This window comes from Anopheles funestus, chromosome 2RL (genome assembly GCF_943734845.2).
Source record: "Anopheles funestus chromosome 2RL, idAnoFuneDA-416_04, whole genome shotgun sequence".
Lineage (NCBI taxonomy): Eukaryota > Metazoa > Arthropoda > Insecta > Diptera > Culicidae > Anopheles > Anopheles funestus.
In genome coordinates, this window is record NC_064598.1 from 99,147,009 (window position 1) to 99,165,698 (window position 18,690).

At 42.8% G+C, this 18,690-nt stretch overlaps 3 protein-coding genes across 4 annotated transcripts; all 3 read right to left on the bottom strand.

The window, feature by feature from the left end:
* Positions 1-716: 716 nt before the first annotated feature.
* LOC125763555 (1-acyl-sn-glycerol-3-phosphate acyltransferase alpha-like) lies at positions 717-12,228 on the bottom strand. Its single transcript, XM_049426847.1, has 5 exons — positions 10,759-12,228; positions 2,524-2,702; positions 2,309-2,442; positions 2,028-2,209; positions 717-1,932 (listed from the first exon to the last, which is right to left on the bottom strand). The coding sequence occupies exons 1-5, from the start codon at positions 10,795-10,797 to the stop codon at positions 1,618-1,620; spliced, it is 849 nt and encodes a 282-aa protein (XP_049282804.1). The 5' UTR covers positions 10,798-12,228; the 3' UTR covers positions 717-1,617.
* Positions 12,229-12,374: 146 nt separating this feature from the next.
* On the bottom strand, positions 12,375-15,493 carry LOC125763518 (1-acyl-sn-glycerol-3-phosphate acyltransferase beta-like). Of its 2 annotated transcripts, XM_049426784.1 has the most exons (5): positions 15,127-15,493; positions 14,850-15,054; positions 14,650-14,783; positions 13,751-14,290; positions 12,375-12,546 (listed from the first exon to the last, which is right to left on the bottom strand). In XM_049426784.1, the coding sequence occupies exons 1-5, from the start codon at positions 15,152-15,154 to the stop codon at positions 12,446-12,448; spliced, it is 1,008 nt and encodes a 335-aa protein (XP_049282741.1). In that variant the 5' UTR covers positions 15,155-15,493; the 3' UTR covers positions 12,375-12,445. The 2 variants fall into 2 exon arrangements, with proteins under 2 accessions (XP_049282741.1, XP_049282742.1); XM_049426785.1 differs by lacking the exon at positions 12,375-12,546 and having other exon boundaries at positions 13,730-14,290.
* A 297-nt stretch (positions 15,494-15,790) lies between these two features.
* LOC125763431 (zinc finger protein 583-like) lies at positions 15,791-18,541 on the bottom strand. Its single transcript, XM_049426635.1, has 2 exons — positions 18,134-18,541; positions 15,791-18,067 (listed from the first exon to the last, which is right to left on the bottom strand). The coding sequence occupies exons 1-2, from the start codon at positions 18,290-18,292 to the stop codon at positions 16,346-16,348; spliced, it is 1,881 nt and encodes a 626-aa protein (XP_049282592.1). The 5' UTR covers positions 18,293-18,541; the 3' UTR covers positions 15,791-16,345.
* Positions 18,542-18,690: the final 149 nt, after the last annotated feature.

Consider the following 18,690-nt stretch of genomic DNA (forward strand, 5'->3'; position numbering starts at 1 on the left):
CTACGTTTTCGGTGCGGTTTGATTTTTCTTTCAAATTACAAAGCTCGCCGATTGCATACTGTATTCGAGCAGTTTACGTTACGCATGTCGAGCAGTTTTTCGAACTCGACCGTCCGGTTCTATTCCGAACAAATCGAACTGCATCTTGCAAATGAAGGATTTCAAAACGAACCAGAATTGTTTCATCAATCTGAAATATAGAATCACCTGGATTCGTTGATAGCTTCTCAATTAAAATTTCCTCTTTCCAGTTCTATAAAATAAAGAACGCAGAGTTTTAAAGCACAAAAACTTGGCAATAATCTGTTCCACAATCGCTTAGCATAAATTCGGTTTAAGCCGCCAATAAAAGAAAAACATGGTATCACAATCCAGCCAACTATTAAAATGATCCTTTTAAGAAAATATAGCCTCCGGCTTCAAAAAGCTTCATTCAAGCTTATCGCACAAAAACAAACACGATCTTTCTTCCCTGCTAAGTTTCCGCACGAGGAAAGGTATGGCATATGGCCAAACAAAAATAAACCTTTGTGACGTGACGTGGGTTGGCTCACAATTTGCATATTTTCCACTCCTCCCACACAATATACACAGAAAACACGCAACAGACCGATTAAAGGGGGATGGTGTTAGTCCTTGCAACCCCGGTGCAAACATCCATCGGAAATTACCTCACTACCATTGCATGCACCATCCACGCAGTACGCTTCTTCGGGTGTGGTTGCCTAAAATTAGCCATACGTTTTATTTCGACCTAAACAACGTTGTCCTAGACAGCAGAACGTGCAGTTCCTCACAGTTATTTTTGTTTTTGGTTAATGTTGTCGGTACACTACGAAGTAAATAATTGCATGATTTCTTAATACTACGTTTCAAAAACATAGCCGAAATCGAAATCCTATACTTACTACTGTTTAGTGACTCGCTACGAATTTTACAGCTTTCCTGTTTCCTCACTCTCACTCACTCCCTATCATGATCGTTTTATGTCTACGTTACAATTTTTGACCTGTCGTTTCTGTTTTCTAAATGATTGTTTAACCTTTAGCACATCAACACAACCACCGAACACTGTATTTGTGTGTATGTGTTTCTACTACTCTAACTACTCCCTATATGCGCTTGTTTCGTTCCTGTCTTTTATAGGTGCGCTTCCATACGATCGTTTGGTTGACGTTGAGTATATCTCCGACGTTTACATCTTTCAGATGGTGTCGATTGAAATTGCTTATCGTACTCAGGAAAGTACTCAGGTACCAGGTACGAGTCTGATAGTAACTGCCGGGAACCCTGTTTTCGGGGATGATTGTATGTCCCGGAACTATAGCTAACTGTCTCTTTTCTCGTTTGGGCAGATATTAATATCGACGAAGCACGAACTGGTGACCGGATAGTATAGCGTGGACACCATATGATCACAGATTGTCTCTTCGGCTTCTATTCCAAAGATTGTTCTGCTGTTCAATGTTTTTGTCTTTGCACTTGAACGTTGATTTAATCTTGCAACTAGTCTCCATCTAGCGCTGGTCCCCGCAACAATGACTATTATTGCTTTGCTACTGCTTATGACATCCTATATATTCCGAACGCTTTTGAGGAGGATGTTAGTGTGTCGTCTCAGTTATGGCAGTATTGTTTCGCTTCCGCACTGAGCGCATCGAATTCCGTTTGCATCAGATGTTGGCACCGTTCCGTCAGCTCGTTCACATCCGCTTTCGTCATACCCTTGGTTGGGATTTCGGGCATAATCTTAATGATCACACGGCCCCTTCCAAACCGTTTACGTTTGTGGTCGATAAAGTGATACTTGGACACGATCACCGGCTGGATGATGGATTGCGAATCGACGGCAACGTGGAATGAACCTTTCTTAAACGGTAGCAACGTATCGTTGTCGTGGCGCGTACCCTCAGGGAATATGGCCAATTTTAGCTAAAACAAAAGCAGGAAAAGACCGGTACGGTAATTTATTCAACGAACGCGTTACAGAGCGTTGTTATCATTCATTCATTTTATAGAACGCTTACATGGTCCTTGGTAATGGCGACCGCTTCTCGTTTCATAACGTCCTTTGCGGAGGCGGTATTTTTGCGATCGATAAACACAACCCCCACGAGGTAGGACGCGATACCGAACGGGAGCATGTAGAACAGTTCCTTCTTTACCACCGGTACGATGTTACGGAACTCTCGTAGCAATCGCGATAGCACTACAAAAGAGCAAAAAAAACATGAAAGGAAATCATTTTGATTGTTCCTGGCTAGGGGGGGAATAAAATGGTCCTCAGTCACCGGGTAGCGATACTTACTCACTATATCGATTGCACTTTGATGATTGAGCAGCACAACGCCACCATTACGAACGTTAATATGTTCCTGTCCTCGGATTTCATACTCCACGCCGAACAGTCGAATAAATGCACATGCCACAATGCCAGGAATTCTAGAAGAATAATGATAGAAAAATGTTACCATTGCATTTGATAAGTTTTTGTTAAGTTTAGGTTTTAAACCCGTTACTCACAGCGCATTCAGTGGCCAGCGAGGTTTGAAAAGAAACAGCGGTATCGGGACGACTAGTACCAGAAATGACATTAGCACGATGATAAACATTTTCGCATGGTACTTAAACGTGTTGGACAGCAGGCTACCAACGACCATGGCCACCACCACCTGAAGCGACAGGCTGTTGAGGAAGACATTCTGAAAAAAAGTGGGAAAACAAACGAATGAGATGATAAGAACCCATTAGTACAGTGATGTCTATTTTTGGATCTACTGGAATTTTTTCTCTCTCACATCACATGGAATAGTACATTTAACGATTGCATTTTTCTTGCCTTTGTAGAGTTTACTCACTCAAGAACACTCGAGGTGGAATTTGACCTCTGTAGGAGATTCCATTTTGCCAAATTGGAACTTTGATTATTCTACAACTAGAGCAGTACTACAATTTAATGGAATGGACTCTTGATAACGTTTCGAAGCATTCGACCAAAAAAAAAAAATTAGCGAAACTGGCGAGATAACAAAAGAACATAAATATACGTCCTCAACTTTACGCAAAGAACTGCTGATAAAAGAGGCTTGACCTTCCCACTGATTCTCTCGACACACTTTGTCGATAAGAGCAGATGCACTGCACTGGAGGGACATTTCGAGGGACGTACATTCGTTGACTTAAAATCACTTCACCAAGTGCGTCTTTGTCAATGGTGATAACCATAGAAGCCGGCCATGGACATCGGAATGGGTCAAACTTATTCGCACCTTTCCAACACACAGCACCGATAACTCCCGCAGAGCTTGCCTGTTAATCGTATTCTTAATTCGTGTGTACCCGATTATCACGAAATGGGTTAAGCGATGCGATTAGCGTAATGTAGACGTGCGGGAAATTTTATCAAATTTAAAGCCCGTGACGTAACAGCAGAGTCCGCCAGGGACTTAGCTACTATTTCACATTTAGATACACATTTAGATAAAGTGTACTCGCAATAAGATATCCGTCACGGTCTTTGCGGTAAGATTATTGTAAAGCTTATAAAACAATCAAACGCCCGCAACGTGCTTTAGTATCTTAAAGATTAATTCTATAAACCAATGGTACCTACCATAGGGTAACGATAGTTGCAAGGGAGTCCCCTTACAATCTGATAAATTCTCAGAATTGATCGCATTCAATTTGAATCTAAGCGATTTTAAATTGTTACGTTTTAGTAATGATATTTTTTGTAAACTCCAATGTAAACATCCTAGAGATCAAAACTGCTATTAAAAGCCCCATGTCCACTTTATCTAGAAGTTATTGCGCTCTGCACAATGTTCAAGTTAAATCCCAAAGATCCGAAGGCAGTTATGCCGATAGTTAAATATCTCTTAAGTTTATCCGGTTTTAGACAAGATGCGGAACACCTCGGAAGAAAAATTCTACCTAACGTTTTCGTTTACATTGTAGTACTTCTAATACCGAAAGTGTTCTTTCCGTATCCCAGTAGAGCGTCTATGATTCAAGGTTTAGCTGAACTGATATTTTTCACCAACGTCGATGTTGGATTTTTTTGCCTTGTTCTTCAGCATGATCATTACAGGCAGTTACTTAACACTATTGATACTTTCATCAATATTGGTAAGTAAAGCGGCGTGTTGCAAAGTAAAGCTTTGCAAAATATTAATATCATTTAGCCTCTTTGCTACTTCCAAATATTCTAATTCAACTATAAATCAATCCCAGAAATGGAACTCGTCAATCATGTAAATCCTCAATACTGATGATAGATATAAAATATATTTTATCTTACATATTTCTCTTTCTCTCTTTGTATCTCTCTTTCTCTCTTTCTTTCTTCAGCTTATCCAGCATATCATTCAACTAATCAAAAAGAATCTTTACCAGAGCTACTGTTAATGAGACTTAACAGAAATATACAGAAGTTGTCTGTAATTTTCTGCTATTATATAGTGGTTACAGCTATTATTTACTGGACTTTACCATGTATGCTGACGTATCGTTCTATCTTCAAAGCGAGAACAATCGGTAACGCATCCGTTACCTTGATCCAGTACTATCCCAATCTGGAGGAAACTTTCTACTGGATCGACAATCGGCATACGGTGTTTGGTTATATTGTTTTCAGTATTGTCGCATTAGTTATATTTTCGTTTGCCTCCTACAACAACGCCACAAAAGTGTTAACGATCGTAACAACGATCAAGTACTGCAGTACTCTTTTACTCCTCGTCAGCATCACCATTAAGGATTTGAATCGTACTGCTGCCGAAGACATTGATCGAGAGTTGAAAAAAGCAGTACAAATGCACCAACTCGCTATACGGTACTTATTCGTGTCTCAACAAATTCATATTGCTATACTGGTTATATATTTCTTTAATTTTTAGTTGCTTCACACTACTAAATCAAACATTAAGTATAGTGATGGCGCTTCAACTAGCTCTGTGCACCCTAACATGGTGTCTTACGCTTCTTTACGTCTTCACTATCGGTTTCGACATGATTGCAATGAACGGTTTGCTAATAATGTTTAATATGACACTGGAAATGTTCGGCTATTGCTTTCTGTGCACCGAACTTGCTACTACCGGCACACAAATTGCCCACCAGTCGTATCAGTTTCGATGGGAGCAACATCGTCCTAGTACTCAAAAACTAGTACAGATGATTATAAACCAAGGCCAACAACCATTATCGTTAACATCCTGGGGCTTTCTTGCGGTGAATTTGGAACTGTTTGCCAAGGTGAGTAGTAACGTGTGAAATGTGGATACTACACTTTTTCCCGACAAACATCATTTTTTTCGCAGGTGTTCAAGACATCCTACTCAATTCTTGTTGTGCTCAAGGATCTTATATAGAATATTTTGTTCACGGTAAGCTCCTCCATGCAATTGTTTGGAAAATAAAATATTCATCCTTTACAATGGAGATGGACGTGTTGTGCCTGAACGACACGTATCGTGATATCTAGAATAGTACACATGATACTTAGAATAGTCTCATAGTAGCAAAAAAAAGTTGATAATGCACAATACCACTCTTGTGTACAGGAACTCTGAATAAACGTAAACACAGGCCAGACGTAATGAGCTAGTTGCCATGTCATTTGTTTTGTCAGTTAGATTATACGTTGATGTAATAAAGAGTTTTTTGTTGCGTGTTTTTATTTGTTTAGCGGGTTCGTAAATATCCTTTTTTGTCACGCATAAGAACATCAAGATCTCGTATCAATTGGAACACATTGAAAAAATCTGTTATCCATAGGTAACGTTTAGAGCGTTCCCAGCCTAGATCAAAGAGACATCGAAAGCTTGTAGCAGTTTCCATCTACATCATGAGGTTCAAACCGTGCGATGACACGGCAATAATGCCGCTAATACTACGCTTGTTAAAAGTCTTCGGAGTTTGGGGTGAGACCCGGTATCGCTACAAGTACATCCTAGTGTTTATGTGCTACTGTTTCGGCATTGTGATCCCAAAAGTTTTCTTCGGCTATCCCACACTGGAGGCTTCCATTCGAGGGTATGCTGAGTTGATTCTCGAAACGAACGTGTTCGCTGGTATGCTTCTGTTTTACGTGCGGAATGATCACTTCAAGCTATTGGTTGCTGAACTACGATCGTTCGTTTCAATTGGTAAGGCAAAAGTCACGGTGGATCACTTGTTTTGTTCGTTACTTACGCTTTTTCTTCCGTAACAAAACGAAAAGTATTTCGCGCCTATCAACCAAAGTTTATCAGAAGCAATCTCGTGAAATTGAATCTACAAATTCACAAGTACACGATGTTCTATTGCCTCTGCATGTGTGGCGTCTGCACGATGTACTGTATGGCACCGCTGTGGAGTAACTATTATGGGTATACGATTGCCCAGGCAGCTCGGAACAACGGCACCCCGTTCGAGTTCAGTCTGTATATGGAACAGGATTTCTACTGGATTGACAGTCGCACCTCACTACTCGGATACAGCGTGTGTACCGTGTTCATGTTTCCCCTCATGTATCTTTGTGCGTATACCGCTACGGTAAAGATGTTGGCGGTGTGGAACATCATCAAATACTGTCAATCCGTTCTCCGAATTGTAGTGATGAAATTGAAATATATGAAAACCTTTCCCGATCCACGAGAACAAATCGACGCGTTGTCAGAAATACGGGAACTCCACCAGCGAGCGCTCCGTTGTGCAGAGTTGCTAGAGTTAGTTCTTCAACCATTGCTTCTGATGCAGTTCGTCCTGTGCATCTTGATCTGGGGTACAATGATGCTGTACTTCTCACTATCAGTAAGATCGAATGCATTAGATTTATCTGTCTGGAAAACTCCCTTGACTAGAGATCAATATTTTCAGGGAATCAACGTTAGGTTCCTCAACATGTTCCTGCTTTTTTTATTCGTGTCCATAGAAACCCTCGGATATTGTTATCTTGGCACTCAGCTATCTCAGGAGGTCTGGGTTATAGTATACAGCTCTCGAAAGCTTTATGAATGCTAATTGATCTACTTTCCTTCTCGTCACCCTCAACAGAGCATCAACGTTGGACAGGAATTGTATGATTGCGACTGGAGCAATTTCGATGGAGAAACGAGGAAACGCATCGCCTTTATGATAATGCGAGCGCAGTGCCGTGTTGGACTAACCGCGGCCAAGTTTTGCCTCGTCAACATGGAACAGTTTCGTGCAGTATGGTGGTGCACTTCTTGTGCTTATTGCTAATGCCAATTAGGATTTATTGATCAAATTATTGATTGTTTCAGATGCTAAACATGTCGTATTCCTTGTTCGTGGTGCTTAAGGATGTATTTTAATGTGCTAACATAGAGGACAACGGATACAGCTGCAACCATTCTCATACCCTTCTTGCATACATATACATTCACTCAATCTTTCCGAGCGAAGCTTTGCTCTCAAAAAGCAAATGATCAATAAATGAATTAATTAAGGTTACAGTTTTTATTATAATCAAGCTCGTACAAGAAAAAGCTTTCTTCAAGAATAAAAAAAACCCTGGCAAAATGGACCCAATTAGGCTGTACTCTACGTTTCATGCCTGTGGTAATAAAGTACTAAGCATTCCATATTAACCATTGAATAAAACATGTTTGTGACTACTAAGAACCGACTGAATAAATACTGCACAATTCCTCACGAAATAGTCAGTCTGCTGGATCAACATTGGATGTTTCAAGTGTTCAAGTTGGAAGAAAACAAAGCATTATTAAAAATATGCTTTTTATGGCGTTGCAGGACGACCGAGCCGTCCTTCCCTTAATTTTGTACCTTCAGAAGCGAGTTAGTCTGTGGAGCGATTCGAAACGATTGTACTTTCCGATCGTTTTCGTTGCATTCTGCATTACGGTAGCGGTGCCGAAGCTGGTGACGGCCTATTCGGATCTGGAAACATTCATCTGCTCCATGGCGGAGCTTATTTTCGTGGGGAATGCTATGTGTGGCACAATGTTACTTTGGATTGAATATGTGCCTTTTAAACAATTTATCAAGAAGACGACAAGCTTGACAAAGTATTGTGAGTAATCTTTGTTTTCTATTTTTTTCTTGCGCACTTGCTTAATTGACCAGTCTTGTCTTTTGTCAGTATATAGAGACTATCAGCTGGCCACTGTTCGGGAGTATATTTTCCAGTTCAATCGTCTTATCCATCGCTACACGAACAAATACTGTTTCTTCATTGCGATACTAATTGTCTTCTATTGTGTGGCTCCAGTAGTAACTAGTATCGGGGTGTACATTCAATCACTAGGCACAACCAACAACGGACACGAAGCTAGCGTCAACGCATCGGAAGTACTTCTCCCGTCAGTTGAGTTTACTCTTCATATGGAGCAAGAATTCTATGGGCTTCAGCAACGTACGAATATCCTTCATTATATAGTCTTCACCTCCGTGATATTGCCAATGATGTTTGCAACATCCTGTTCCGTACATACGAAACTGTTGACAATCTGTTGCAGTGTGCGTTACTGTGAAACATTGCTCCATGTCCTTACGATGAAGGTTAACAATTTACACCGCGTCCCCAAGAAAGCAGCCCATGAAGAACTGCGTGACATTATTCATGTACACCAACGAACGCTCGACTGTATTGCGTTACTGGTAACAGCTTTACGGCCCGTACTGCTGCTTCAGCTTGTATTTTGCATCTTTATCTGGTGTTTAATGATGCTTTACTTCACTATTGCGGTAACGTTTACTAGGAGGTACATTATTTAAGATGTTTGAATCGTCAACAGCTGTTTGTTTTACTTTGTTACAGGAGGAAAAGGATGTAAAATTCGTGAACATTGCCATTTTGTTCTTCGTCCTCACAATCGAAACCTTTGGCCAATGTTACGTTGGAACACGACTTTCGAATCAAGTTAGATAAAAAATCGATGAATTTTGATACAGAGTAGAACCTCTCTAACTTTTTTCCATTCTACCCGCCGTGTATAGGCCGAAGAGCTCACTAAATCCGTGTATGCGTGCGGTTGGCAAGGTATGGATCATGTTATCCAGCAAGGAGTACGGATGATTCTGCACCGTACGCAATGGCGGGTCGGCATACAGGCGGGAAAGTTTTGTTTCGTCGATATGGAAAGCTTTCAGAAGGTGGGTAAATTTACATGACTACAAAATTGGGTGTGAAAATACTAGGTCTTCGCTTCAATAACTATTTCACAGATGGCGAACATGTCGTACTCATTCTTTATCGTGCTGAAAGATGCGTTTTAGGTGATGATGACCCACCAAAGCAAATAGTCAGTCTAATAAATCATTATATGGTAGCATGGAAATTATTGTTCGAAAATCGATTGCCTGATTGGCCGACGGTCGTCTATTTTTCGTTTGCATTGAATATTCATATCAACGTCATAGTGTGGTACCATCACGATTTACATTGTGTATAAATGCATGGGACAATAAAACGGTGCTCACTGGTAGGATGTACACCGCAACTGCTCATCCTGTGTCAACGTCACACATATTCGATGTCATTTCTTCCCACTATTAATCGTCCTCCTTGTGTGGACGGCAACGAGAAAAAGATGTACTAACGACTCTAACGATATCCAAAGCTATATTTATCACCATATTTCGCTTCGTCGCTCCAATGCAACCCGTTGCACCCTAGAGAAATGGGGACTGAGATTTCTCTTGTGTACTATCAAAAATAGCGCCATATCCGGCCCTTTCCACGGTACAAGGGTATAAAGGGTGGAGGTATATCATTCAGGATAATGGGCGATGAAGCGAATCGTTGCCTGCTTGCCTGCCTGTTACAAGTATTCGGATCGATGCCGATAGGTCGGTTGTTGACATCGTTCTCGTATGCGAATGCAAGAACTTGCCTGCCGTGCTATCTCCCGCAGACCAAAATGTCGGCCGTTGGACTCGGTTCTAATTATATCGGGAGTGTATCGGGGATATTTTTATACATCAACCAGAGTAGAACATCGTTCGATGACAATGTTTTGAGGGCAAAACGACATACTTTCTTCTAGAGGGTTTTTGTGTGCATGTGTGTATGGGGTGATTTACAGATAAAAAAATAAATAATATTTTAACCTCTTAGTAATAGCAAAACAAAACCGAAAACTCCTAATAATATCTCCCCTTCCCTTTGAACTTCACGCTCGACAGCAAGGGGGATTGAGACTCGGTTACAAAGTTATGACTAGAAGCGTATAATTATGATGAGCATGATGGCAATAATACCCGTTCTGATCAAAGCTAAAAAGGGGGAATGGAAGAATAATTGTGGAGTTGCTATTACCGGTCGATACACATGTTTTGGTGTCAATTATTTTCAAATATTTTGTTCTAATAGAGCGCATTCATTACTGGCAAAACGGTCACCCGGTCACGAATTCCGGTTACGCAGTCGACCATCTTTGTGACCTTCAAGAAATGCAGATATTTTGGATTTTCCGATTTCGGACATCGGAGCAACTTCATTAATATGCATCAGGGGCTCGAAACGAAATGTTGCGTTTCGCAATAGCTAACCACATGAAAGTGTCCTATGGTGGGGACCAACTCCACCAAAGATTGCTACGTGCCCTCCAATCTTCAAATAGTTAGACTCTGTACAAAACTGTAACAAAACCGGGTATAATTCTTACTGTGCCGCATTCTTTAAATCTTCTAGTGGTTGGTTCCATCACACCGTGACGGACCTACCGCAAAGAAGAGCATAGAGAACTCTTGACTAAATCAACCGGAACAAGCTTAATTCGAAATATTTACCATCGCAGCTATCATTATTCCTTCCATCAGCGTCGCCATGTTGCCGGGTGTCGTGCCTTCTTTGATTGAGTGTGTGTTCTCGACGAATATGTCACCGTAGGTACCGCTCCGTTTTGATCCTCACTCTCTGCTGGGGTTCCGCCTGATCCGGAAACCGCACCACAATGCACTTTTCCTTTCGTTGTCCAGCAAACACGTACACACAACCGCACGTTTGTTCGGGAGTCGTTGAAGCAGAGACCGTTATGAGTGCGTGTGTAGGCGTCCACACACCTGCCAAGAACTCTGTGGTTCGGTTTAATAGGGTTCCCCTGCCTGGAAAATAGCAACCGGACGGTGTAGATACTCCCGGGTACTGGAAGCGTTCAGCTTAAATGCACTCAAATGAAATCAATTCCCGTTCGTGCGAGCGAGGGGTTGCGGTTTATACGTTCTAGCTTCAGAGAAAACAACAGCGCGATAAAACTTGCAATTCATCACCAACAACACACACTACATTTGGAGTGCATTTTTGGCCGATTTCTATCTCACACTGTGCGGTGGGTTTTATCGCTTCCTGCCTGTAACGTTAACCAGGACGGACGGGACCTTCCGGTTAGCCGGCTTCTGTCAAATTTTTGACACACACACGCGCACACTGCACACCACCACCAGCAAACGATTAAGTATTAATCGATTTTTCGCAGCCTGCTTGGCTTCTGTGTGGCACCTGGGTACGACACTACTCCACTACTGCTGCTGCTGGAGCGGTGGATTTTGTTTTCGGGGTCGGTTTCTCACAAATATGGCACACAACTCTCCGATCTTCAATTTGCGATACAGCAGCACAATAAATTAACACGCGCAAAGCACAAACGCGGGTCGTCTACGCGTAAATAAACTGCAAAATGCATCCACCAGAGCACCAGGCAACCCTTCCAGGAAATGAAGCAGGCGAGGAGATGAGGTAAGTGTAGAGCGTCGTCGTCGTCGTCTGTCGTCCCACTTGACACATGCCACACCGTATACCGCCCTCAGCTGTTAACGCTAGAACAGCCGCATATATCACACATTTGCAAATAGACGTACAACCGGTCCGTATAGGGAATATCTTAGCCTTTGTATTCCTCTAACCCCCGTTTTTTGTTTTGTCAACCCTTTCCGCTGTGGACCGCACGGATAAAAGGGGCACGTCGCGAACTAATACAGCAACGAGCGGGAAGCGAGATAAGTTTTACGCCAAAGTGTTCTAAACCGCTAGACGCCGAAGTGTACCGAACACAAAGCTGAAGCAGAAGGAGAACAAAAACTGTCGCGGAAATAATTCTATATTGCCCCTGAACCGGCCCCACCGACGATCACGGTTGATGATGCCGAAACAACAACTAGCTGGTTAGCGGAAAGTGGCCCGGTGCGCGGGTTACACAAGTAGTGTGCTCTAACGCAGCGAGCGAAACCGAACCGAGAGCCAACTGGGTACACACTACTCCCTCGTCCGACGGTGATCCGTTAACTGAATGGACCGTACGCGTACGCGGGACTGTGCAAATGCCGCGAGATTGGTTGCGCGCGTGCGTGCCGCCGCGTCAAGGTTTTGTTCACGTCACTCGCCGTTGTTACTCACTCAACATAACCACCACCACAACAACGCACACGTTAACCGTGTGTAAACCCGTAGGGGCTTACGGGAGTATCGCAACTCGGGAAGTTACCGATTAGAATTCTTCCTTCCGAGCGTTCGCAGCGGGCAGGATAAACAGGGCAGCTGTGTGCACATTGGACACCAACGTGGTTCCTTTCCGAAGGACACTAAAAAGAGTTCGAAAGAAAAGCAGAAGAAAACCAGTCGTTATCAGTGGAAGGATTATGGGAGCGAATCAACACTCCGCTCAAAGGAAGATGTACTCAGTGGTAATGCATTTGAAATTCAAACGGCCTCCAACGGCTTTCGGCAAATTTTGATAACGATATATTTTATCATTTCTTCTAGCAACCCTGATATTGGGAGCAACCCAACAAAGCAAAGTACCCCCGCATCTTGAATGAGTTAGCAAAGTAAGATAAGAAATGCACGCCCGCAGGTGTCTCTTCTCATCCAGACACCGCTATTCTACCGCGCACATCTCATTGTGACTCTCTAAATCTATTCAAGGTTTCAACCAGCTTGGTTCAAGGGTAAGTAGTTTCCTAGCTTATGCCGTTTTGGAAGCAAAAAAAGAATCGACCTCCAATTGGCAAAAACTTCGTTGCGTCAATCGAAGAAGTTGTATGTTTATTCAAGAAATTGAAACGCAAAAACTAACAAACCGTACACGCAAGAACACGAAAAAAAAAATGCGATGCTTAAGATGGTTTGTTTAATTCTGTTTCCTTAGGGCACGATCCACCCAACAAACCATTTGATATCAACAATCAATATCATTAGTCTGGCAGCGGACGTTTCGGTCATTAAAACCACGCCACCGTGTGCCGTGTGATCGTGCATGCAAAGTAGATCCCATCCGCCCTCTTTTATTTAAACGAACCTAACCGTTTAAGTCGAATGATGATAAAAACCAACAGATACACTGCTTCAAAGAATGATAACTCGCGACGGCGGAACATTTTCTTATGATTGGCCAATTGTTGTTACTGTGCCTTCTCCTTGCGCTGTGGTGGAATATGGCCATGCAACGTTTGCATAAATGGTTTGATTTGTTTGTGTGTTTTGCGTGCAAAGTCTTGCGGAAAGACCACCCCCTACAGATTGGACAAATACCAAGAGAGCTGCATCGTGTAATGGTCACCGTTTGTTAGTATAATCAGAGAACGATTTCGAGGGATTAGGTAGAGGATTGGGACTGGGTAACACGCACCTATATACCGATCGAATTCTCCTTATCAATTAAACATATATGCAACGTCGTTTCAGTGTTAGTGTGTGGAATTGGTTTTATTTTATTCCCTTTTCGCTACCCAAAATCCCTATCTATCCCCATCTGCAAGCCGCGAACGTATCAGTTTGTTTTCTTACCTTCGTACACCTTGAACCTTGGCCGGTCCTGTTTCACCCACTGTGCGTTCTTCAGGCCCGCATCGACTTCGCGGTTTAGCTCTTCATACTTTGCCAGCATAGCATTACGTGTCCGATCGATCAACTGGTCTAGGTCAGCTTTCGTCAAACCAACTGTCGGGATGGGCTCGAGCGTGTCGATGATTACATGTCCGTCGTCAAAGATATGTTTCTTCGACTGGATAAAGTACATGTGCGAAAACACGACCGGAATGATCGGTACTTGTGCCTCAATGGCGGTATGGAATGCACCCTTCTTGAACGGAAGCATTCCACGCTCGGGGTAGCGTGTACCTTCGGGATAAATGTACATCTTCGCACCGTCCTCTGTCATCATGCGCTTGCAGCGATCAAACGCCTTCATTGCGGACGAACGATTTTTGCGATTAATGTACTGCACACCGCCAAGCCAGGCGGATGGTCCAAATGGGAAGAGAAACAGCAGTTCCAACTTAGCGATGGGAACCACCTTTCGAAGGATGCCCCAAAGTATCATCATACCTACGGGGAGAAGAAGAGCCGTTACTGGCATTCGTTTGGGATATTACGTCGATTTAATTGTTTATATTGAAACAGAAAACTGCAATATGTGTAGCACGCGACATAGCATCGAACGGATATTACCACACACCAGATTACCGAATAGCAAACATTCAAAGTTCATTCCGAAGCTGGCTCATAACACGACCAATCGTCAATCATGCCTTATCGCTGAGCGCGACGATTTATACACCAACTCAATTCCCTGATAAACTTCCCGCTATCAAAACCATTGAACCAGCCCGATATACTACTGGGTGACCAGCACACACCTACCTAGCAGGAATCGTGCTAAGCGTGATGGCAGAAATCTCACTCACCCAATATATCCATCGACGACTGGTGATTCGTGAGAACGATCGCACCTTTCGCCTGTCGTAGAATCTGCGCATTCCGGAGCTCCCACGTGATACCAAGGATTTTAGAACAGCGCGATATTACCGCGGCTATAATTCTGCAATTGCGAAGTTAATTAGAGAAATTGGAAGAATGGTCCAGCAATACCCAACCACTTCACAACCTGCAATTGTCGATGTTTCGCGCTCGTACCAATGAAAACGGAACAAATAGCGTAGTAAGCGATTGGGTCGCAAAGTATATCATGCCATATTTGCTGTAGTACTTAAACTTATTGCCCCGTTGGCCAATCTTCGAAAAGATGGTTAGCAGGACGAAGATGCCGAAACATGCGGCACAGGCGTAAAGGTAATACTTTAAAATCCACCCTTAAAACAAAGAGAAGAAAACCAGTTAGAATAGTTGAACTTTGGACTATGAATATTTGGTGTACCACTCACCCAGGCTGCACATAAAACACTCGGCCATGTTGGAATTCTCTCTGTGGCGGAGTGTGTTCACGCTGTCAGATGTACACTATGACTATGAGTTTCTCTTTCCATTCGTTTGCAAAGGGGTCCATCACCTTGTTTTGGATGCGATACCCGAAATCGAACGATCGGTCTTGGCTGATAACCAGCATCAGCACACATACACAGCTATTGGCGCACTTCGTCCTCCTTCTGATAAGGGTATTATTAGGTCTTTAATTTAGTTCGTGGCATTCTTCTTTTAGGGGCTTCCAAAACACTGAACACGTCCAATTAGTGCAAGTGATTTCCTATATTACTCACCGCTCATTCGTGTCATTAGAGAAGCGACCTTAGCTTAAGATAGTTGTGTTGGTTTAATCGAGTGTATGAGGTCATTACTTACATTCCTGGCTTTCATATCGCTCAATGGTGTTCTCCCGTAGAAATCCTTGGAACCGCTAACGATCAAGATTCTACAATGCTATCTTCTGCTCGGAGATGCACGTCAGTACCAAGGCACACGAAGTAGTTAATTCTACAACGTTCCGTTTTCTTTCAATCCCTTTTTTGATAGAAAAACTTAAAATAATAAAATAAACCTATCATAAGGGAAACGTGTTACAAAATTCTCGACAACTTCCTTTCATTTTCCTTTTTTGTTTTTTGCTGTGTTTTAGTTATGTATTTTTGATGAAACACTTGTGTGGTGTAAATAGAGTTTTCTTACAGCAATCAATTATGCTATTTAGTATTGTACCACCGCACTAAGAAGGGAGAGAACTCCGATTCTATCATTATCTATACATAAATTAGGTAGCAAGAGAATAGAGTAAATGTTAGTAGACACTAACCACGGTAAAACAGAAACTAAGCTATGACGATTGTGGAATATTTTGTCACGTTTACCAAAGTTGCACGGATCAGCTTAGAAATAAAAGAAGAGTTTTGTCTAAAATTGTTTCTTACACGTGTATCTACATGACTCGCTAAGTAAGTAGATGTTCTTCCTTTTAAAAAAATGGTTTAAAAGTAACCTGTCCATTCTTTTTACAAAATAAAAATCGATAACAAACATCGAGACTGATCGTTTTAATCGATAGCTATGAGTATGAGAATGATTCTGCAGTTAGCAATAACACGATAAGGGATGAAGAAATTTGTGCTTCTTCACTTTACACCATTTGCCAATTTCTTCTTGTCTAAAGATTCACATACGAATCGACGGATCGACCGTCATCGTGCCATCTTCCCGAACCATGGAATATAGCAGGGAATGTTGTTGCAGCGACATGGGTAGCATCATTTCCGTGCCAGGCGGGTGAACGATCGAGGTGAGCTGTCCTGTTGCTAGCGAACCTTCGACGTTTGGGTTACAATGAATCCTAAGATGCGACTCGAACGCGTCCTTTCGCACGAACTTCGCCGAACAGTCCGGACAGGAGAAGTTTCGTTCCTGCAGGTGAATACGCTCGTGCCGGTGCAGTTTATCCTTGCGGGAGAACCTTTTCCCGCACGTAGTACACTCGTGCGGTTTAAGCTCCGTGTGTGTTTGCAGATGACGATCGAATTCACGCTTCACGATGTACTGTTTCCTACACACGGGACATTCGTAATTGTCTTTATCTTCGCCCGGGTGAGTGCTCTGGTGTGCACGAAGGCTCGCTTTGCTTAGAAACCGCTTTGGACATTTGGAGCAGTTGTATATCTTACTCGAAAGAGGAGTTTGTGGAACGTTCAAAGTGAGCAACGCATCGTCAGTAACGAAGCTTGGTGGTTCGTTTACGATCGGATCAATTCGATTTGTTTCCATCATTAAACTCGGCTGGGGTAAGGGTGGTATTTGGGCACTCATAGTACCCACGAACGGTATATCGTGTTTCGTTGGTTCAGCTAGCGTAGCCTCTCCCAAACCAAACAACGATGACTTTCCCATACAATACCGCTCATGCTCGTACAGTTTGTCCTTCTGTGTGTACAGCGTCCCACACCGTATGCACGAGTACTGTGATTGCTGTGCCTGATGGTAGCTCCGGTGCCGTACCAGATCCGCCTTGTTTGCAAACGATCGTGGACAAAGATGACACACGTGTGGCTTCAACCCAAGATGGGTACGCATGTGCTTCTTGAGATTCGTATTGCGCGAAAAGCTTTTGCTGCACTGATCGCACGCGTACGGTCGAATGCCCGTATGTACGAACGTGTGCTTCTTGAGATCGGAACGGCGCAAGAATCCTTTATTGCACTGCACACAAATGTACGGCCGTGTTAGGCTGTGGGAATCTCGTATGTGCGTGATCAGATACGTGCGAATGGAGGTTTTATAGTGGCAGTAGATACAACCGTACGGTGCCAACAGGTCATGTGCTTGCATCTCGTGCAACTGACAGGCGGATGAGGCCCCAAACGCTACATCGCAGTACTTGCACGTATAAACGACCGTTTTCTGCACCGTCGTAGTGGTAGTACTGTCCGTATGGGATGGTAATCCATTGCGCGTTTCTCCTGACACTGTATCACATTTAGTTTCCCCTTCGTCGTCCTCTTCTTCTTCCTCCTCGCCTTCTACTTCGGAACCTTCGCCGTATTCCTCTTCCGCGGCTTGGTCAGGCTGAATGCCGAAGGTACTCAACGGCGGAGGATAAGAAACGGTCGTCGCATTTTGCGCACCATAAGCTTCATTTGGAAGACTGTCGTTCGAGCTTTCGTAATCTTGTGACGGATCGATAACAATCATTTCCATTTCTTCTTCATCATCATCGTCCGTCTGTGCATCGGCATCAACAGGAAGACTCAATCCCGGACAATCATCTTCCCCTAGCAGCAGTTTACGTTCGTTTTCTTTGCATCGTTTCCGAAAGCTGGTAAAGTCATTTATCTTCGCCAAACACTGTTTGCATATCCATTTCGGCAAACTATCATGTTGTGTGATCTAAAACAAGCTTAGAATGAGTGCATCATGTTTTACCCTGCAATAGAACCGTATCGAATCACTTACATCTAGCTGCAGGCAGTCCTGTATTCGCACCGGTAAAGGTTCTTCACGATCGGTTATCTGTTGTTCACTGAAAATATCTAACAGTTGTTCTTCCTTGTCCAAACATAACCGGCAAAATTGTCGCTCCGCCGAAGATGTGGGTCCATTTTCGTTGTTCATAACTTTTAGTTCTCCAATCCCAAGCGGCCCGGACAACTCATCCACAAGGTTTACGCTATTTGTCTACGACGCCAACTACACCATAAACATTTCATTTATATCTTCCTTCGTGTGTGAGGAAAACTTCACTGCAGCTGGAATGCACAATTGTTCTGGAAAACTACACGAAAGTTTTGGGAAAAAGCCACAAAAAACACAACAAACAAACAACGATTTGCTTACAAATAGGCAAGTGTCAATTATGGGCTGCCAAACATACAGTGGCCAACAAGAAAAAACATTACTTGATACAATTTTCCCTTTAGTTCTAGCTAGTTTTTGTATTATAATTACTACCGTAAAATTATTATTGAGCAACAAGAAAGGTTTTCAATGATTATTAGTTAATTGTAGTGGAG